This window comes from Sus scrofa, chromosome 4 (assembly GCF_000003025.6).
Source record: "Sus scrofa isolate TJ Tabasco breed Duroc chromosome 4, Sscrofa11.1, whole genome shotgun sequence".
NCBI lineage: Eukaryota > Metazoa > Chordata > Mammalia > Artiodactyla > Suidae > Sus > Sus scrofa.
The window spans coordinates 45,947,198-45,970,573 of record NC_010446.5 but is presented as its reverse complement, the minus strand read 5'-3'; the positions used below and the strand labels follow the sequence as shown (position 1 = coordinate 45,970,573).

The 23,376-nt window shown below is 35.5% G+C and overlaps 1 protein-coding gene and 1 pseudogene across 2 annotated transcripts in view; one reads left to right on the top strand and one right to left on the bottom strand.

The window, feature by feature from the left end:
* C4H8orf88 (chromosome 4 C8orf88 homolog) overlaps nt 1–23,376 on the bottom strand; it is a 61,124-nt gene that overhangs the window by 14,018 nt on the left and 23,730 nt on the right. For both annotated transcript variants that reach the window (XM_021089134.1, XM_021089133.1), the window contains one exon: nt 13,763–13,835. In XM_021089134.1, coding sequence (XP_020944793.1) covers nt 13,763–13,835 — 73 coding nt within the window. The remainder of the gene's footprint in view (nt 1–13,762; nt 13,836–23,376) is intronic.
* LOC110260262 lies at nt 3,590–4,754 on the top strand (annotated as a pseudogene).

The window sequence follows — 23,376 nt, the reverse complement described above, 5'->3', positions numbered from 1 at the left end:
GGAATTGAGGGGTAAGGAGTCTTGATTTTAGAGAATGAAAAACAACAGTAGGGAGGAACACAACGTGTTAGAAGTGAATGAGAATTTTCCAGTGATGGAAGTGATTGGTGCCTTTTAAAAGAACAAATGGCTAGTACTCAGTTCTAAGTTGTTCTCTAGACTGTGCTGCCAGAAAAAGAAATTGAGGAAGGCTATTAGAAGGTAAACCCAAAGAATAATAAGATGGAAAATAAGAAATAAAATATAAGAAAATTAAGAGTATCAATCAGACAGGTAAGTAGGCTAATATTACTAATATATTACTAATAGTTTCAGGAAGAAAACAGAGAAGAAAATGGAGATGAGAAACATCATCTAAGAAACAGCCACAAATTTCCACATTAGAAGAACCTAAGTCTTGAGACTGAAGAAATTCACTAATTGCTCAGGGTAAAAAACTGAGGAAAAAAACAAAAAAAAAGACTACACAAAGGTACAACATTTGGAAATTTCAGAAAAGAAAAATACACAATCTAAAATATATCCAGAGCAACAATAGCAAAACAAAACAAAATGCAAATATTAAACAAAGACCTTCAGGAGTTCCTGTCATGGCTCAGTGGTTAACGAACCCAACTAGGAAACATGAGGTTGCAGGTTCAATCCCTGGCCCTGCTCAGTGGGTTAAGGATCCAGCGTTGCCGTGAGCTGTGGTGTAGGTCATAGAAATGGCTCAGATCCTGCATTGCTGTGGCTCTGGCATAGGCCGGAAGCTACAGCTCCAACTAGACCCCTGGCCTGGGAACCTCCATATACCATAGGTGCAACCCTAAAAAGGGAAAAAAAAAAAAGACCTTTATAAAGGGCCTTGGGGGATTGGGAATCAAAATGGCACTGGAGTTGATAGAATTAAGAGCCATTTAATACAGACTGCTAGGGGAATGCTTAATGAAGAAATGATAGCTAAATTTGCTGAAGAATTTTGTGCCATTTTAACTTGCCTAGGAACATCAACCCCAGTCCAGCTTGCCTATGGTTTTGAAAATAGGCCTCATTCTTGGTACAGGTTCACAGTCCCAGAGAGAGCAGTAGAGACTAGTCTCAAATAATTGTAGTGGGTGTTTTTTGTTTTTGTTTTTGTTTTTTGACCTGTCTGGTAGCTCCTTCAGGAATCATCTCAAAGGACTTGCTTATATTTCACCTAAGAACTCTCCAAAGTCTGAGGCTACTTAATGAATCCATTTGTCAACACATTTATAGGGAAATGTATTAGCCACTTCCACCTAGGACAAAGGGTAACAACTGGAACAAACAAAAGGCAAAACGAAAAGCTTGGGAAGAAAGGCTAGGAAAAGAGATCTGTTTGGGAATAAGGGCACTGAAAGAATCTCAGATGTTTGGAGGAAGTTAGATAGACTCCTACTCAGAGAAAGGCTTGAGTATGCCCAAGCTCTTATCCCTGGCTTACCTTCAGGTCCCTCACAAGCAAAAAGTAAAGGCAAAGGCAGAGTTGTAAACTGCCTGACTTGAGTACTGAAGGCACACCCCAATACACACGCACAGAGGTCATACACAAATACTGAGAGAGAATTTTTTGTTTTGTTTTTTGGATCTAGGCATGGAAGGAAATCTTTGCTGAATCATTAGCTGACCATGAAGATATCACAAGAGACTAGAGCATCCACACATGACACATACAGACTTCATAATATTAGTTTATAAAAGTCACTAAAGAAATGACAATTACAATAAGCAGCAACAACAGACCCTGGGAAGAGTGAAAAATTGGATCTCCACAGTTAGCATATTAATTGAAGTACAATACTGAAGCAAATAATTCACTAGAAAAGTTTAATACCAGGTATGAGGAGGCAAAAGAATCAGCAAATTTAAAAATTACAAGAGTTTCTATTGTGGCTCAGCAGGTCAAGAACCTGATTAGTATTCATGAGGATTCAGGTTTGATCCCTGGCCTCACTCAGTGGGTTAAGGATCCAGCATTGCTGTAAGCTGTGAGATAGGTCACAGATATGGCTCAGCTCTGGCACTGCCGTGGCTGTGGCTTAGGCTGGCAGCTGCAGCTCTGATTTGGCCTGTAGCCTGGGAACTTTCATATGTCACAAGTTCAGCCTTAAAAAGAAAAAAGAAATATAAGTCAATGACATTATCCAGTCTGATGAGTGGAAACATATAGAATGAAAAAAAAAAAAAAGGAACAGAGCCTAAGTTACCTATAGGAGCATATCAAGAATACCAAAATAAATAAATAAATAATGCATAATGGAAGACCCAAGAGGAGAGGGGAAACAGAAAAAGCATGAAAAATATTTCAAGAAATAACAGCAGAAAACTTCCCAAATTTAATGAAATACACTGACACATTCAAGAAGCTCAATGAACTACGAATAGAATACACTCGAAGAGATTCACACTGAGATGCATTATAAGCAAATTGTTAAAAGCCTAAAAGAAATTCCTGAAGTTAGAGACAGCAGTAATTTACCACTTAAAAGCAATTCTCAATATTGGATAAAAAGCTGATTTCTCATCTGAAACCATGGAAGCTAGAAGGCATTGGGATGACAAAGTTACTGAAAAAGCAAAAAATCTGTCAACCAAGAACTGTTGTTTTATGTATAAAAAGGCATAATTATAAATCTAGGCTGATAGATTATACAATGTATAAAGACATGTACAAGTATGTATAAATATGAATAAAGACAATAAAACATATAGGTGTGATGTAGCTACTAGGAGTAAAATTCTATATAATACTGAAAATAAACCAATATTAATTCAAACAGGATTGTTATAAATTAAGTGCAACCATTAGGAAAATAACTAAAAAATTAAGGACAAGGGAAATAAAAATGATACACTAAGAAGAATCTATTAAACACAAAAGGAGGCATTAATGAAAGAACTGAAGACCAAAAAAGATAAAATACTTGAAGACAAATAACATAATGGGTAGAGTTAACCCTTCCTTATCTGTTATTACATTAAATGTCTCAAACCCTCTAATTAAAAAGCAGATTGTCAGAATGGATTAAAATATGATTCAATTGTATGTTGTCTAAAGATACTCCCTTAGAGCCAATCACAAAATAAGTTGAAAAGTGAAAGAATGAAAAAGATATTTGAGGCATACAGCAACCAAGAGTGGGTATACTAACTTAGATTAAAAAAAAAAACTTTAAACAATAAAAAACAAACATTAACAATTTTTACAGGGGTAAGTTCATTAAGAAGATAACAATTATAAACATATATGTACCTAACAAAAGCAGGGAAAACTGACAGAATCGAAGGATCAAATAGGCATTTTAACAGTAACAACTGGAGACTTCGAAGCCCATAATGAATGATAAACTAGACAGAATATCAACAAGGAAAGAGAGGACAAGAACACTATAAGCCAAATAGACCTAGCAGAAATAGAACACTTCACTCAATAACAGCGGGATATGCATTCTTCTGCAGTACACATGAAACATTCTACAGGACAAACCATTTGTTAGACCACAAAAGAAAAGAAATCTCAGTAAATTTTAAAACACTGGCATCATACAAAGTATCTTCTCTGACCACAATGGACTGAAACTAGAAACCAATAAAAGAAGTAAAATTGGAAAATTTTAAAAATGTGTGGACCCTCATCTGCACTGTCTCCTATAACCTTCTGGCTGACACATATGTCTAGACTGAGTTCTCACAGATGGTCCTGTACCTGTACTGTGCCCCTTACACCCTGGAACTCAACTACTGCCAGAAGCTTATCCAAAAGGAACTCACGGGCTACAACGCTGACCTCGTCTGTTTGCAGGAAGTTGACCGCAATGTGTTTACAGACAGCTTGGTGCGGGCCTTCAAGGCCTTTGGGCTGGAGGGGGTGTTTCGAATCAAGCAGCACGAAGGCCTCGCTACTTTTTACCAAAAGTCCAAGTTCAACCTCCTTAGCCAGCATGACATTGCTTTCCATGAGGCCCTGCAGTCTGACCCACTTCACAAAGAACTGCTAGAGAAACTGGTTTTGTACCCATCAGCACAGAAGAAGGTGTTTCAGAGATCTTCTGTCCTTCAGGTTTCTGTTCTTCAGTCTACAAAGGACTCCTCTAAAAACATATGTGTTGCTAATACCCATCTCTACTGGCAGCCCAAAGGTGGGTACATTCATCTCATTCAAATGGCAGTAGCCTTGGCTCATGTTAGACATGTCTCTTGTATTTTGTATCCTGGCATATCAGTTATATTTTGTGGGGACTTTAATAGTACCCCATTAACAGAAATGTATCACTTTGTCATCAATGGCAACATTCCAGAGGATCATGAAGCCTGGGCTTCCAATGGGGAAGAAGAACCAAGCAACATGTTTCTTACCCATTTCTTCAAAATGAAAAGTGCTTGTAGTGAACCTGCTTACATAAATTATGTTGGTGGTTTTCACGGATATCTGGATTACATTTTCATTGACTTAAAAGCTTTAGAGGTTGAACAGGTGATTCCATTACCAAGTCATGAAGAAATCACCACCCACCAGGCCTTACCTAGTGTTTCCCATCCTTCTGATCATACAGCACTTGTGTGTGAATTAAAATGGAAACAGATTTGTGTTTAATGGAATTTAAGACTGCTTTAATAGGAAATTTAATATGAATCAAAGCTTATGTGTAACCTTTAATGGAAAACTAGACACCAAGGTAAAATATTCTTACAATAAAAAATAAATAAATAAAAATTAAAAATATGTGGAAATTTCCATAGTGGTTGTACCAATTTACATTCCCACCACCAATGGAAGAGGGTAACTTTTCCTCCATACCCTCTCCAGCATTTGCTATTTGTTGACTTGTTAATGATGGCCATTCTAACTGGTGTGAGGTGGTACCTCACTGTAGTTTTGATTTGCAATTCTCTAATATACGATGTTGAGCATTCTTTCATGTGCCTGTTGGTCATCCATATGTCTTCTTTGGAGAAATAACTATTTAGGCCTTCTGCCCATTTTTCAATTAGATTGTTGGTTTTTTTGTTGTTGAGTTACATGAGTTGTTTGTGTATTTTAGAGATTAGGCCCTTGTCTGTTGCATTGCTGGCAAAGATTTTCTCCAATTCTGTGGGTTGTCTTCTCGTTTTTTTAAAGGTTTCCTTTGCTGTGCAAAAGCTTATGAGTTTAATTAGGTCCCATTAGTTTATTTGTGTCTTTACTGTCATTATTCTAGGAGGTGGATCAAACAAGATGTTGCTGTGATTTATGTCAAAGAGCATTTCTTCCTATGTTCTCCTCTAGGAGTTTTATATTATCTGGCCTGATATTTAGGTCTTTAATCCATTTTGAGTTTATTTTTGTATATGGTGTTAGACAGTGTTCTAATTTCATTCTTTTACATATAGCTTTCCAGTTTTCCCAGCACTATCTTTCTTCCAGTGTATGTTCTGTCCTCCTTTGTCACAGATTACTTGACCATAGGTACTTGGGTTTTAATCTGGGCTTTCTATCCTCTTCCATTGGTCTATATTTCTGTTTTTGTGCCAATACCATATTGTTTTGATGACTTTGTAGTACTGTCTAAAGTCAGAAAGCTTGATTGCTCCATTTTCGTTTTTCTTTTTCAAAATTGCTTTGGCTATTCAGGGTCTCTTGTGTTTCCATACACATTCGAAAATATTCAGTTCCAGTTCTGTGAAGAATGTCTTTGGTAATTTGATAGGGATTGCACTGAATCTGTAGATTGCCTTGGGTAGTACAGTCACTTTCACAATTGATTCTTCTAATCAAAGAGCATGGTAAATCTTTCCATTATGGAGGTACCTCAGAAAACTAAATACAGAGATACCATATGATTCAGCAATTCCACTGCTGGGCATACATACAGAGAAAACTTTCATTGAAAAAGATACATGAACCCCTATATTCATAGCAGCACTATTCACAATAACCAAGACATACAACCTAAACGTCCATCGACACATGAATGGAATAAGACGATGTGGTATACATACATACACACACACACACATACACACACATATATACACACACATACACACACACACAAACACAATGGAATATTAGCCATAAAAAGACAAACTAATGCCACTTTCAGCAACATGGATGGATCTAGAGACTCTCATACTAAATGAAGGAAGCCAGAAAGAAAAAGACAAATACCATATGATATCACTTATTTGTGTTACCTAAAACATGGAACAGATGATCCTATCTGGAAAAAAAAAAAAAGAAAGAAAGAAAGAAACAGATCATGGCCAAGAACAGTCTTGGAGTTCCCATGGGGAAAGGGGAGGTAGTGAGATAGATGGGCATTTGGGGGGTTTTTTGGATGCAAACTGTTATATTTGTAATGGATGGGCAATGGAACCCTACTGTGCAACACAGAAATGTGTGTGATTAGGTTACTTTCTTGTACAGCAGAACTTGATAAAACATTGTAAATCAACTATACTTTATTAATAAAAAAAGAAAAATACATGGCAATTAAAAACATATTCTTAATCAATGGGTCAAAGAATAAACAACAGAAGACTGAGAAAATACTTTGAGACACGAAAACAAGGAGACAACATACCAAAACTTTGGGATGCTGCAAAAGCAGGACTCAGAGCAAAATGAATAGCTACAAATGCCTACCCTTAAAAAAAATGGCTCAAATCTATAACTAACATCAAACATTATAGGAACTAGAAAAATAAGAACAAACTAAATCAAAAGCCAGAAGAATAAAGGAAATAAGAAAGATTAAAGTGGAGATAAATGAAATAGAGACAGAATAACAAGAGAACGTCAAGAAAACCAAAAGTTGGTTATTTGAAGAGATGAAAACCTACAAAGACTAAGAAAAAAAGATTCAAATTACTAATAACATGAATGACAATGATTCTGTAGCCTACAACTTTGCTTAATTCATTAGCTCTAATTTTATGCAGATTAAGATTTTCTATACATAACTGTGTCATGTGTGAATAAAGAATATTCTGTCCTTTCTTATTTGAAAATCTTTTATTTCTTCTTCTTGACTAATTGCTCCCATAAGAACTTTCATAATGCTGAATGAAAGTGGGCATCCTTTACATGTTCTTGATCTTAGGTAGGAAAGCTTTCAGTCTTTCACCATTGAGTATGATGTTAACTGTGGGTTTTCCATACATACTTTTTATCATGCTGAGAAGTCCCCTTCTATTCCTTCCTTCTGAGAGTTTTTAATCAAGAAAGGGTATATTATTGGGTTTTTCCAAATGTCTTTTCAGCATCAAATGTGAAAGTGATATGCCCTTTTTGTTCCTATATTCTGTTAATGTGGTGTATTATACTGATTGATATTCCTATATTAAACCACACTTGCATTCTGGGGATTAATCCCTCTTGGCCAACGTGTATAATCTTTTTTGCTATGCTACTAAAGATGGTTTTCAAGTATTTTACTGAGAATTTTTGCAGCTAATTCTAAAGAATATTGGTCTGGAGTTTTCTTTTCATGTGATATCCTTGTATGGCTTTTATATCAGAGTAATACTGACCTCATAGAACAACTGGGTAGTGTTCCCTCCTCTTCAATTTCTGAAAGAGTGTGAGAAGGATTGGTATATTAATCCTTCTTTAAGTGTCCTCTAGAATTCACCAGCGAAGCCATCAAATCTTGGAGTTTTCTTTGTTAGAAGATTTTTTTAATTACAAATTCAATCTCATTACTTAATCTATAAATTTATTCAGATTTTCTTTCTTCTGGAATAAGTTTTGGTAATTTCTGTATTTCCAATAACTTTACCATTACATCTAAGTTACCTAATTTTTTGGTACACAATTTATTATTCATACTTTTATTATCATTGTTCTTTTTAAGCTCATATTAATGTCGCCACAAAACCAATTGTACTTTTTACACTATTAATCAACAATCCAAAAAAGAAATTAAGAAAACAAGTTCATTAGCAACATAAAGACAATACATAGGAATAAGCTTAACCAAAAAGGTACAAAACATGTATACTGAAAGTTGTAAAACACTGCTGAAAGAAATTAAATAATACCTGAGAAATATATACAGAGAACTACCATATGACCCAACAATCCCACTCTTGCGCATATAACCAGACAAAACTTTCCTTAAAAGAGACACATGCGGAGTTCCCGTCATGGCGCAGTGGTTAACGAATCCGACTAGGAACCATGAGGTTGCGGGTTCGATCCCTGCCCTTGCTCAGTGGGTTAACGATCCGGCGTCGCCATGAGCTGTGGTGTAGGTTGCAGACGCGACTCGGATCTTGCCTTGCTGTGGCTCTGGCGTAGGCCGGCGGCTACAGCTCCGATTCAACCCCTAGCCTGGGAACCTGCATATGCCACTGGAGCGGCCCAAGAAATGTCAAAAAGACAAAAAAAAAAGAAAAAGACACATGCACCCGCATGTTCATTGCAGCACTATTCACAATAGCCAAGACATGGAAACAATTCAAATGTCCATCAACAGATGACTGGATTAGGAAGATATGTATATATACACAATGGAATATGACTCAGCCATAAAAAAGAACAAAATAATGCCATTTGCAGCAACATGGATGGAACTCTCTAGAGACTCTCAAACTGAATGAAGTTAAGCCAGAAAGAGAAAAATAAATACCATATGATATCACTTATATCGGGTATCTAATATAAAGGCACAAATGAACCTTTCCACAGAAAAGAAAATCATGGACTTGGAGAATAGACTTGTGGATCCCAAGTGGGAAGGGGAGGCAGTGGGGTAGATGGGGAGCTTGGGGTTATCAGATGCAAATTATTGCTTTTGGAATGGATTAGTGACGAGATCCCATTGTGTAGCACTAGGAACCATGAAAAAAAATACTTTAAAAAATGGAAATATATCCCATGTTCATGGATTGGAAGATTTAATGTTGTTAAGATGGCAATAATGCCCCCAAATGATCTACAAATCCAATGCCATCCCTTCAAAATTCCAACAACCTGTTTTCGGCAGAAATGGAAAAGCAGATCCTAAAAAATACATGGAACTCCGAGGGCTCTCAAATAACCAAACAACTGGAAAAAAAAACAAAGTTGGAAGACACATATCTACCAATTTCAAAACTTACCATAAAGCTATAGTAAACAAAGCCTGTGATTTGGACATAAGGGTAAACATACAGATCAAGTGAACAGAACCAAAAGTCCAGGAGTAAACACATAAACCTATGGTCAAAAGTTTTCAACAAAGGTGTCATGTCTAACAAATAGTGATGAGACAACTGGAAAGCCAATGCAAAAATAAATAAACTTGGTGTCTTACCATTTTCCAACAACATGTCTTTTACCTCCCAAGGTAGGTTTATCCCAAGGTATTTTATTTTTGTTGATGTGACTGTAAATGGGATTATTTCTTTTATTTCTCATGCTGATCATTAGTTGTTAGTGTATAGAATGAAACAGAACACTGTATTATTTTTTCTCCTGCAACTTTAATAATTCATTGATGAGCTCCAGTGGTGCTTTTATGGCATCTTTAGGATCTTCCATGTCATACTCAAACAGTGACAGTTTTACTTTTCCAGTTCTCTTTTGGATTCATTTTTTTTGTCTGATTGCTGTGGCTAGGACTTCCAACATCATGCTGAACCAAAGTGGTGAGAGCGGTCATCCCTGTCTTCTTCCAGATCTTAAAGGAAATGTGTTTTCAGCTTTAAGCTTTTTTTTTTTTTTTCAGGATGTTGAATTTTGTGAAAAGATTTTTCTTTATCTAATGAGATGATCATATGATTTTTATTCTGCAATCTATTAATGTCAGATATCACATTGATTTATTTGTGAATTCTGAAAAATCCTTGAATCCCTGAAATAAATCCCACTTGCTCATGGTGTATGATACTTTTGGTATATTGTTGGACTTGGTTTGCTAATATTTTGATGAAAGAAACTGAAGATGACAAAAACAGATGGAAAGATATACTTTGTTCATGAACTGAAAGAATATTAATATTATTAAAATGACTATACAGCCCAAGACAATCTATAGATTCAGATGCAATCTCTATCAAAATATCAGTGGCATTTTTCACAGAAACTAGAATGATTTTAAAATTTCTATGGGAATACAAAAGACCTCTGAATAGCCAAAACAATCTTGGAAAGAGGAAGAGAACTGAAGGAATCATGCTCTCTGACTTCAGACTATACTACAAAGCTACAGTAATCAAGACACTATAGATATTACAGTATAGCACAGGGAACTAAATTCAATATCCTGTAATAAACCATAATGAAAAATATTATGAAAAGGAAAATGTATGTATAACTGAATCGCTTTGCTGCACATCAGAAACTAACATAACATTGTAAATTGAGTACACTTCAATTTAAACAAAAACAGTATAGTACTGGCACAAAAAGAGACACATGGGTCAATGGAATAGAATAGAGAGCCTAGAAATAAACCCATGAACTTATGATCAATTAATCTACCACAAAGGAAGCAACACTAAACAGTGGAGAAAAAGAGAGTACCTTCAATAAGTGGTGCTGGGAAAACTGGATAGGCACACATAAAAGAATGAAACTAAAAGTCTCTAATACCATATACAAAAATAAACTCAAAATGGTTCAAAGACCTAAATATAAAACCAGAAACCATAAGACTCCTAGAATAAAACATAGATGGAATACTCTTTGATATAAATTGTGGCGATATTTCTTGGAGTTGTCTCGCAAAGCAAAGGAAATAAAAGCAAAAATAAACAAATCAGTCCTCTTAAAAACTTCTGATGAATAAGGAGTTCATATTCAAAATATATAAACCGCTCATACAATTTAATGTCAAATAAATAACCCAATTAAAAATGAGAAAACACCTGAATAGACAATTTTTCAATAAGCCATACAAATGGCCAACCAGCACACGAAAAGTTGTCCAATATTGTTAATCATTAGAGAAATGCCAATTAAAATCAGTGAGATATCACTTTTATGATAGTCAGAAAAGCTATCATAAAAAAGAATCTAGGGAGTTCCTGCCATGGCGCAGCAGAAACAAATTCAACTAGGTACCATGAGGTTGTGGGTTCGAGCCCTGGCCTCACTCAGGGGGTTATGGATCCAGCGATGCCATGAGCTGTGGAGTAGGTCACAGACTTGGCTTGGATCTGGCATTGCCATGGCTGTGGTGTAGGCTGGCAGCTATAGCTCTGATTACACCCCTAGTCTGGGAACCTCCACATGCCATAGGTGTGGCCCTAAAAGGCAAAAAAAAAAAAAAAAAAAAAATTAAAAAATTTTACAAAATAAAGAAGAATACAAATAACAAATGTTGGTAAGGATGTAGAGAAAAGGGAACCTTTGTACACTTTTGGTGGCAATATAAATTGGTGTATTCACTAAGGAAATAGAATAGATATTTCTCAAAAAAACTAAAAATTGAACTATCAGATGACCCAGGAATTCCTGGGTATTTTTTTATTTGATTATATTTTCCTGGTTATTTATTTAATAAATTCTTGGGTATTTATTTGAAAAAAATGAAAACACTAATTTGAAAGAGTACATGCATCCCAATGCTCAAGGCAACAACCTGAGTATCCATCCAACAAATGAGTGGATAAAGAAAATGCGGCATATATACACTATACAGTATCACTCAGCCATTAAAAAATGAGTTTGCCATTTGCTACAACATGGATGGACGTGGAGGGTATTATGCTAAGTGAAATAAGTCAGATAGAAAAAAAGACAAATACTATATGATACCACTTATATGTGGAATCTAAAAAATAAAAACTATTAAATATAACAAAAAAGAAAGAGACTCATAGATATATAGAACAAATTAGTGGTTACCAGTGAGAGAGGGAAAGGAGAGACAGTATAGGGGTAGGGTATTAAAATGTACAAACTACTATATATAAAATTAGTAAGTTACAGGGATATACAGTACAACAGAGGGAGTATAGCCAATATTTTACAGTAACTATACATGGAATATAACTTTAAAAAATTGATTCAGTATGTTGTACACCTGAAACTTATATAATATTGTACACCAACTATACCTCAATAACGAAAGTGAATGTGGGCTTAATAACTCACACTATATACAAATATTAACTCATAATGGATCTAAGATCCAAATGTAAGAGTTAAAACTATAAAACTCATAGTGATAAATATTTCTGAGGTTTCTTCGGGGGTGAAAAGAGTGTTCTTGAATTAAATAGCGGTGATGACTACACAATATTGTACATTTAAAATGGTTTAAAGCAGGTTAGAGTTTGCCAGTGGCTACACAGAGGAGAGAACTGGGGGAGGGGGAGTTTACTTCTTAATGGGTATGAGGTTTCTTCAGGGGTGAATAAAAGTTCTCAAATTATATAGTGGTGATGGCTGCATGATATTATACATTTAAAATGGTTAAATTTCCTCCAGGGGAAAATATACCAAGTGATGTATCTGATCATAAGGAAATATTATACATACGTGTGGCAGAGTTGTTGGAACGACTGAAGGGCAAAGTTAACAAGTTATACAGAAAAACAAGGCAAACATTAGGTCCAGGAAAAATGATAGATTGTATAAAACAGAGACATGCACCTCTTGGCTAAGCAACTACATTTATAGGCAAATAATATAAAGACTGATAATGCTTTATCTGAAAATTATGAAGTAACTATGTGGTAGGGAGAGGTTAGATAGAAGAGCTAAAGAAGTGAGAAGACTGACGAGGAAGACATAAGTTCTCATATTTCAAAAGAGGCCATCAAAATATGATATCAAAAAATGAGAAACATGGAGTTCCCATTGTGGCTCAGCAGGTTAAGAACCTGACATAGTCTCTGTCAGGATGTGGCTTTGATCCCTGGCCTAGCTCAGTGGGTTAAGGTTCTGGTGTTGCCACAAGCTACAGCATAGGTCACAGATGTGGCTGATAGTGGTGTTGCCATGACTGTGGCACTGGCCTGCAGCTGCAGCTCCAATTCAACCCCTAGCCCAGGAACTTCCATAGTGCTCCAGGTGCGGCCATAAAAAGGAAAAAAAAATGAGAAACATGGAAATAATTTAAATATTTTACTGAGAATGTGCAGTTAAATACTAGAATAAAATGCTAATAAGAGTATTTTAATAAATGGTTAACTTTTAAAATTACACACATAGATTGTCAAAAATTTGGAAACTAAATGAATAAATAATCTGTTTTACTAAAAAGTAGCTGGGTGGGAGAGGCTATCAGATCTTCCCAAGAACAGTTCTTCCTTTCCCCATCAGTAATAAAATTAGCTGGCTACAAAGTTAAAGATTACATTTCCAGTCTGCTTTGTACAGCATGACTAAGCTCTGGCCAGTGAGACATTAAGTTGAAGTGAAATATGCAATTTATGGGTCATAACTTTTAAGAAGAACTTTCTTCGTCACTTACTTCCTGATGGCTAGAAAGGGGACATGCTGGCTGGAGTAGAGTCATCCATCTTGACCATGTGGTAAAGAGGGAAAAGCCATACAACAGTGTAATACTGGGGACAGCGCAACATCACAGTACAGAATGAGTATACCAGCTCAAAATTTTACATGATACAAAAGATACAGAAATAAACTTCTGTCTTGCTAAAGCCACTGTTATTATGATCTCCCCTTTAGAGCAGTTAAACCTAGAGCCTAATACAGACAGAAATCAACCAAAATAATATTAAAAATATCTTATATATATAAGTTTTATAGCTAAGCAAATATTAATTTTACATGAATGCTAAGACTCTCTTATGAAATTTGGGAATTATGGTAAAAATTTACCTTTTTTAACTGAAGACTGATGTTGTTGTTCATTAAGACCTTGAGAAAAGGCTTGCATTCCATTCGTTTTACACTATTAAAAGAAAAAGAAAATACATTTTTTAACTAGGGTTTAAAATTTTTATATAACCTTTTTGTTACCATCCAAAAATATTTTCCTAAACAGTCAAAGCATTAGTCAAGACATATTTTGGGGCTAAGGATAAGCAACCTTACTAAGAACGTCTATTAAAAATAAGCAACAAGGAGTTCCCGTCATGGCGCAGTGGTTATCGAATCCGACTAGGAACCATGAGGTTGTGGGTTCGGTCCCTGCCCTTGCTCAGTGGGTTAACAATCCGGCGTTGCCGTGAGCTATGGTGTAGGTTGCAGACGCGGCTCGGATTCTGAGTTGCTGTGGCTCTGGTGTAGGCTGGTAGCTACAGCTCCGATTAGACCCCTACCCTGGGAACCTCCATATGCCGTGGGGAGCGGCCCAAGAAATAGCTAAAAGACAAAAAAAAAAAAAAAAAAAAAAAAAGAAGCAACAAAAACATCTTTCAAAATAAATTCACATATAATTATAACTACTTTGTCATTATTATAATTATTTTTGAAAGGAAACAAAAAGCCAAAGATGAATTATTTTATCATAAAGATAAATAATTCCAAAGTAATTAAAAATAGATTTTAGTTCATGAAAACAGATATTTGTTAAAAAGATGCAATGATATTAGAGTATTTACTTTATTTCATCCCATGTGAAGTAATTTTTGATGTCAGTCTACAAGCATATGGGCTATTTCATCTAACACTTTGGAAACAGGGAAAATAAGAAAAAACTACTTTAGCCAATGAGGCAAAGAGAAAGCAGAAACATTGGTAGAGTTCAATGTCTTGGGGAGGGGGAGGCATTAGCCCAGTTTTCTAGACCTACTCGCAGGACCATCTTTATTATGAGATTGGTAAATTAATCTGATGACCTTAGAAAAAATCTTTTTAACTAACTCCTTTTGATTCCATGCTCACTAAGCAGTATCTTGATTACAATTTAGCTTCCCATAAATCTCCTTAGACCAGATACTACACTAGTGAAAACAGTAACAAATCACAGAGCACAAGACAGCAAGATTTCTCATAAAATAATAGGCTTTCTTATTTTATAAACAAGTTCCATGAATTTGGTCAATATGATCTACCCCTAAGAGATGATCTCCCTTTATGCTGACAAATATCAGTTAGCAAACAGTAAACGTGACCCGAGACCAAGGTAATTCACCAAGGTGGGATTCTTTGGAGACATCTGTCCTGAAAAATAAAGATCTCTGCTCCATTAATCACTATACCAGCAAGTTGTAGCTCATTCCTTATATATCCGCAAATTCGAACAAGGTAACTTTGCCTAAAGTCCAAAGGATTAATTTTCTACCCTATGACACAATGAAGAGTAGTGTAATTCTCCACTACTCAGATACCAGAAAAAAATCAAATTTAGAATTTTTAAATTTTTAAATAGCAGTAAGAAAAGATAGAGAAATACCAAAGATTCTGGTTTTCCAAAGTTCTGCCTTTTAGATTTAAAAAACTATAATATAAATTATATATGGTCCTTTAAAAAATTAATTTCTTAAATTTGAAAATTTTGGCAGAGGCAGACTTCACTATATATGTAACACTACTTAAGTATAATATCTAAAATCAAACTCAAAAGTAAACTGTAATCAAAAAAAATCAAGAAAACAATCTCTCTAAAATAGTATCAGAAAAATAAAACACTTAGGAATGAATTTAACAAAGGCAGTGAAGTATCTGTATATGGAACACTGTAAGACACTGATTAAAGAAATTGAAGATGATATAAATAAAAGATACCCTGTAACTATTAAGTGGTAGTACTGTCCATACTACCTGAAATGATCTGCAGATTCAATGCAATCCCTATCAAAATTAAAATAGCATTTTTCATAGAAATAGGAAAAAAGTCCTAAAATTTACACAGAATCCCCAAAGACCCTGAGTAATCAAAGTAAACCTGAGTAAGAACAAATATGGAGACATTACATTTGTGATTTCAAACTGCATTTCTTTTTTCCTTAGAACTTACTATTTTTTAATTCTTTATTATAGTTGATTTACAATGTCCTGTCAATTTCTGCTGTCTAGCAATATGATCCAGCTATACATATATATATCTATAAAACATTCTTTTTCTCACATTATCTTCCATCATGTTTAAACACAAGTGATTGGACATAGTTCCCTGTGCTATACAGCAGGACCTCATTGTTTATCTGCTCCAAATGGACTAGCGTTCATCTACTAACCCCCAACTCCCAGTCCATCCCACTCCCTCTCCCTCCCCCTTGGCAACAATAAGTCTGTTCTCCATGTCCATGAGTTTGTTTCTTACGTAGATAGGTTCATTTATGCCATATATTAGAGTCCACATATAAGTGGTATCATATGGCACTTGTCTTTCTTGTCTGACTCACTTCATTTAGTATGAGAATCTCTAGTTCCACCCACATTATGCTGCAAATGGCATTGTCATTTTTATGACTGAGTAGTATTTCATTGTGTACATTTACCACATCTTCTTAATCCATCCAACTGTCAATGGACATTTAGGTTCTTTCCATGTCTTGGCTATTGTGAATAATGCTGTGATGAACATAGGGGTGAGTTTATATCTATTTCAATGAAAGTTCTGTCCAGATATGTCCAGGAATGGGATTGCTAGATCATATTTTAGTTTTATATTTAGTTTTCTGAGGTATCTCCATACTGTTTTCCACAGAGGTTGTACCCATTCCTACCAAGAGTATAGGAGGCGTCCCTTTTCTCCACACCCTCTCTAGCATTTGTTATTTGTAGACTTATTAATGATAGCCATTCTGACTGATGTGAAGTGGTAACTCATTATAGTTTTGATTTGCATTTCTCTAATAATTAGTGATGTTGAGAATTTTTTCTAATACCACAAACTATATTTTAAAGCTCTAATAATCAAAATAGTCCAGTACTGGCATAACAATAGACCCAAAGACTAACAGAACAAAATAGCCACAAAATAAATCCACACAAATACATTTAACTAATCTTTGACAAGGGAGCTAAGAATATACAATGGAGAAGGGATAGTCTCTTCAAAAAAAGTAAGAAAATTGGATATCTACATGCAAAAGAATGAAACTGGACCCTTATCTTGCATTACACACACAAAAAAATGAATTCAAACTATATTAGAGACAAATATAAGACATGCACTCATAAAAACCCTAGAAGAAAACATAGGGGAAAAGCTCCCTGTGTTTGCTCTTGGCAATAATTTTTTTAGATATGACACCAACAATATAATCAACAAAAGCAAATATAAATAAGTGCAACTACATCAAACTAAAAAGCTTCTGCACAGCAAAAGAAACAATCAACAAAATTAAAAGGTAACATACAGAATGGGGATAAAATACCTGCAAACCATATATCCAATAAGGAGTTAATACCCAAAGTATATAAGGAATTCATACAATTCAATAGCAAAAAAAAATCTGATCAAAAAGTGGTCAGAGGACCTGAATAAATATTTTTCCAAAGAAGACATACAAATGACCAAGAAGTACATGAAAAGATGGTCAACATCACTAATCATTGGGGTGATGTAAGTCAAAACTACAATGAGATATCACCTTACACCTGTTAGACTGAATATTAACAAAAATGTAGGTGGGGAGATCCCGTCGTGGTATGGCACTTTAAGAGCCAGCATTGTCTATGTGGTGGTGTGGGTTCAATCCCCTGCCTGGCTTAGGGATTAAGGATCTCGCATTGCCGTGCAGCTATGGAATAGGTCAGATTCAATCCCTGGCCCAGAAACTTCCAAATGCTGTGGGTGTGGCCTAAATAAATAAATAAAAGTGTGTGTGAGTGTATAAGTGATAACAAGTATTGACAAGACCGGGAAAAAGGGGATTCTTGTACACTGTTGGTGGGTGTATAAATTGGTACAACTACTATGGAAAGCAGTATGAAAACATAAAACTACCATCTGATGTAGTAATCCCACTTCTGGGTATATATCCAAAGTAAAATAAGTTACTATTAAAGACAGTGCACTCTCATGTTTACTGCAGCATTATTCACAAAAGACAAGGTGTGGAAGCAACCTAAGTGTCCATCAATATATCATATTTATATATATATGAGTATTATTCTATGAATAATGGAATATTATTCAGCCAAAAAAAGAAGAAAAATTCTGCCATTTGTAACAACACAGATAAAACTGGAGGACATTATGCTTAGTGAAATCAGTCAGACACAGAAACACAAATATTGTATAATATCACTATATATGAAATCTAAAAAACTCCAACTCATAGAATCAGAGAATAGCATGGTGGTTTACCAGGAGCTGGAGGTAGGGGAAATGGTCAAAGGGTACAAATTTCCAATTATAAGATCAATAAGTTCTAAGGATCTAACACACAGCATAGTGATGATAATTATATTGTATTATATACTTAAAATTTGCTGAGAAAGTAGATCATAACACATACAAAAAAAATGTTAACCACATGATGTGAGGAACTGTGGTAATCATATCACAATGTATGTATCTATTAAATCATCAGGTTGTATACCTTTTTAAAAAAATCATGTGATACAACCTAAATATCTTAAATTTGTATTTTTAATCATATCTCAAATTTTAAAAAGTAAATTTACTTTGTCATGTCTGCACATAATAAAAATATATATTACTTCAAATCTTTCACACACCTACTAAAATTTTATATTACTTCAAATCTTTCACACACCTACTAAAATTTTATAAAATGATTATGTCTTATTTAATCATCATAATCTTACAAGGAAATAAGGCAAAAGTTATTATCACCATATTACAGGCAACAGAAATCAAGATAAGAAGTGTTTGGTAACAAACCAAAAGTACACAGCTAAGAGACAGTTGAGCTAGCTTTTGAAACTCAGGGCAACTACAAGTAGTTATGAAGGCTGTGTATCTACAGGGGCACCATTCCCAGCATACATGTTGCAGATGTCATAGCAGATGGTGGCAGAGTATTTTATTCTAACAAAATCTGTATTCTAATTCTTGTAAAAGCACCAAATGTGTAGTAGTGGCCCTACTAATAAACCCACTCATTTAACAAACACAGAGTGCCTATTACATGACTGGCACTGTGCTTTGTACTGGGAATACAAAGATGAACGTGACATTCCAGTATGTGTTTTCAGAGGGCTCACAAAATAAAAGGTAGGCAGAAAAATAAAATGTCAAGTCACAATAAAACGTGAGAACTCAGTTCTATAATAAATATATGCAGAAGTGCAATGGAAGGGTTATCAAATTTGACTTAGAAATTTCTAGAAAGGCTTTACATAGGAAGTGATGCTTAAACAACACTAGTAGGATTAACAGGAGTTAGGTTGATTGACAAGTAAAAAATGAATGTTTATGAAAGAAAAGCAGCCTTGTGCTAGATAGCATAGGATAACATGACTAGTTTTTAGGAAATGAAAAAAGTTGAACAGGCTTTAGTAAAGCAAAATAAACATCAGTGGTTCGGGTATTTTTGTTTGTTTGTTTTTTAGTTTTAAGTCAAGGCTCTTTGTAATTTGTGATACAATACCTGGATATTCTATTTAGCCTTTTCAATTTCATAGGAAAAATGTTTCTAGACCCTATCACCCATCTTAAACAAATTTACACCACTAAAATAAGGAAGGAGAACAGGAACAGACAAATTCACATCAACATCCATTCCTAAAACAAAAATTAAAAAAGATTTATAAACACTATCAAAAGACAAAAGGTAAATAGGAAAAGTACTTTAACTCATAAAGACCTAATTTCTGTAGTATAAAAGAGCTCCTAAAAGAGTTTTCTGGTGGCCTAAAGGATAAAGGAACTTGATACCGTCACTGCTGTGGCTCAGTCACTGCTCTGGTGAAAAGTTTGATCCCTGGACCAGGAACAACTGCATGCCACAAGTGCAGCCCAAGAAATAAAAATAAAAAATAAAAGAGCTCCTAGGGAAACAATTGGGGGAAATATCATATAAAAAAAAGAATGAACAAAGGCCATGAACTGGTAATACAGATGAAAGGAAATTCATATTACTAAGCGATCAAGATGGCCGCAAATTCTTAACATTCCTCCTACCCCAAGTAAATTCTTTATCTCCTTTTCTTGACTCTATGCAAGCTCTGTGATTGCTCAGACCAATCTAATATGACAGACATGACACTGTGCTGGCTTCCAGGCCTTAATCTTAAAACCCAGACATGGTGCTATAGAGACCCCGAGCCACTTGAAGAAGCCAACTGTAAGTGCTTCCTCCAGTCTACAGGAGGACTAAATCTGACAGCCAGCATCAACTACCAGCCATGTGAGTGAACCATCTAGCCATCCAGTCCAGTCCAGTGTTTCAAGCACTCCCAACCCATATGCTATCTGACTAAAACCACACTACTAAGAAATGGCCACCTAGGAGTTTTCCTGCGGTACAGGAATTTGGCATTGTCACTGCAGCAGCTTGTGTTGCTGCTGTGGCGCAGATTCAGTCCCTAGCCTGGGAACTTCCAGATGCTGCCAGCATAGCTTAAAACAAAACAAAACAAAAAAACCACCACACACATTAAAAAAAGAAAGAAAGAGAAAGAAATGGCCAACTAAGCCCACTCAGCACACAGACCCATGAAAGATAATAACTTGTTAAGGCAAAGTTTTTAATACTGTTTTATGAAGTGATAATAAAAAACAGATTTTAAATAGTTATTCAGGGTGTTCCCGTCATGGCTCAATGGTTAATGAATCTGACTGGGAACCATGAGGTTGCAGGTTCAATCCCGAGCCTTGCTCAGTGGGTTAGGGATCCGGCATTGCCGTTGGTACAGGTTGCAGACATGGCTTGGATCTGCCTTGCTGTGGGCTGTGGTGTAGACCGGTGGCTATAGCTGCGATTCAACCCCTAGCCTGGGAACCTCTATATGCTGCAGGAATGGCCCTAGAAAAGGCAAAAGGACCAAAAAAAAAAAAAAAAAGTTATTCAGAAAGAAGGAAGGTAGTACCAGACATAAACATGGATTTACACAAAGAAATTAAGAGTTTTGGAAATGATAGTAAAATAAATTCATTCTTTTATTTTATAAGATTATTTTAAAAGATAATATACAAAAGCCAAAACAGTAACAATGTATTATGTTTTTATAGTACAAACTAAAGTAAAACCATTACAATAGCACAAGAATGGCAGAAAATACTCTATAAAAAGGCTATGAGATCTAAGAAGCGAGTTTACCAAGGCCAATGTGCAAAAACCAATAATATTTCTGTATCCTAGAAACTGACACATGGAATTTGAAATTTACAAAAAATACCACTTACAAAAAATACAAAATGGAGTTCCCATTGTGGCTCAGCAGGTTAAGGACCCAACACTGTCTCTGTGAGGATGTGGGTTTGATCCCTAGTCTTACTCAGCGAGTTAAGGATCTGGTGTCGCTGGAAACTCCAGTGTAGGCTGAGGAAGCTGCTGTGGTTGTGGTGTAGTCCAGCACCTACAGCTCCAATATGACCCCTAGCCTGCGAACTTCCATATGCCACAGGTGCACCCTGCAAAAAAAAATAATAAAAAAAAAACTGATATGGAAATGCAGAGGACCCAGAATAAAAGAGACAAATTTGAAAAAAAAAAATTAAGTTAGTGAACTTTCATACCTGATACTTGATTATTAGAAAACCACAGCACTCTGTAAAGTGTGATGCTGACCTAGAAATAGACTGCTAGGAGATCTAATGTATAGCATAGTGACTATAGTTAACAATACTGTATTGTATATTTGAAAACTGCTAAGAGGGTAAATCTTAAATGCTCTCATCACAACAAAACAATAACAAAATAGTAATTACATGAAATGAAGCAAGTGCTAACTAAATCCACTGTGGTAAACATTCTGCAACATACTCATGTATCAGATCATCACACATACCGTAACTTATATAATATTATGTCAATTATATTTCAATAAAACTGGAATAAAAACATATAAATCAGTAGAACACAACAGAGTTTAGAAATAAATTTAAAAATGCATGACACAGTGATTTTCAACAAACTCTTATGATTCAGTGCTAAAAAGACAAACAACCCAAATACTTACTACATGCAGTAGACTCTGAACAGACACTTTGCCAAAAAGAAAAAAACAGAGGGCAAATAAACTCATGATAAAAATATACTTAATCCTTAGGAAAGGGCAAATATAAACTAAAATGAAATACAACTACTCACACACTAAAATGGCTAAAAACAAAAAGATTGACTATACCAAGCTCAATATACTTAATCCTTAGGAAAGTGCAAATATAAACTAAAATGAGATACAACTACTTACACACTAAAATGGCTAAAAATGAAAAGACTGACTATACCAAGTGTTGGTGAAAATATGAAGCAAGTTGTAATCGCACACACTACTGGTGGGAATGTAAGATGGTACAACCAGTTTGGAAAATACTTTGGCAGTTTCTTATGAAACTAAACCAAATTATCATGTAACGCCCCCATCAATTCCACTGCTATGTATTGTATATACGTCCACACAAAGACTAGAACACAATTATCTTCAATAGCATTATTCTTAATACCCCTGAACTAGGTATAATCCAATGTCCATCAACTGATTAATATGTAAGTTGTCCTTTATTCATACAGCTCAATATTATTCTAAATTAAAAAGAAACCAACTACTGATATATACAACATGGAAGAATCTCAAAAGCATTATGCTAACTAAAAAAAAAAAAAAAACTAACACTAAAGAATATACATGTGGAAGGTCTAAGACGGTGGAGTAGCAGGACATGAGACTCCTCTACTCCCACAAATACACTGAAAATACAACTACATGTGGAACAATTAGCACAGAAAATTTGTGAAAAACTGACAAAAGACCTCAGAATATGATAGAGTACAATACCAGATAGGGCAATAGAAAGAAGAAAGAAGAAGAGAAAAAGAAGTGAAAGGGAGTGAGAGAGCCGGGACCTGCTCTCCCAGGAGGGAGCTAGAAAGAGGAATAGCTTCTGCACCCCAGGAAGTTCCCCCACCAGGGAGGAGGAGCAGCCAAAAAAAGGAGGAGGAACTCTAGACAAATAGTGTGAAGCCCTTAAAAAGGAGACAGTCCTCCACAAATGGTGAGAACTAAGGGCAACATGCAACCATAGGCAGATACCAGCAGGTGTCAGGAAATAAAATTCTGGCCTTAGAGATCAGACCCAAATAGGGAGCTGTGGCTTGTTACATGGGAAAAAAACAGGGCTGGCCATGTGGGAACAGCCTGGAGGGACTACAGTATAGGGTGACCACAATTCAGAGGGTCTAAGCAGAGGCAAGGCAGTTAGGCTTAGACACTAGATGGCACTGTTTGGGAGAGCTGGAAAGAAGGGATGGGATCCACCACTAAAGCCTTGTTCCCTGTGTGCACTGGCTCAAACTGCAGGACACTACCTTCTTTGGCTTGGGAAATCACTTGGCAGTAGTGGCTGCCTAGCAATAGCTGGGAAGCAGCCCCACCCTTCATTTTTAGAAGAAGTTTAATGCATATAA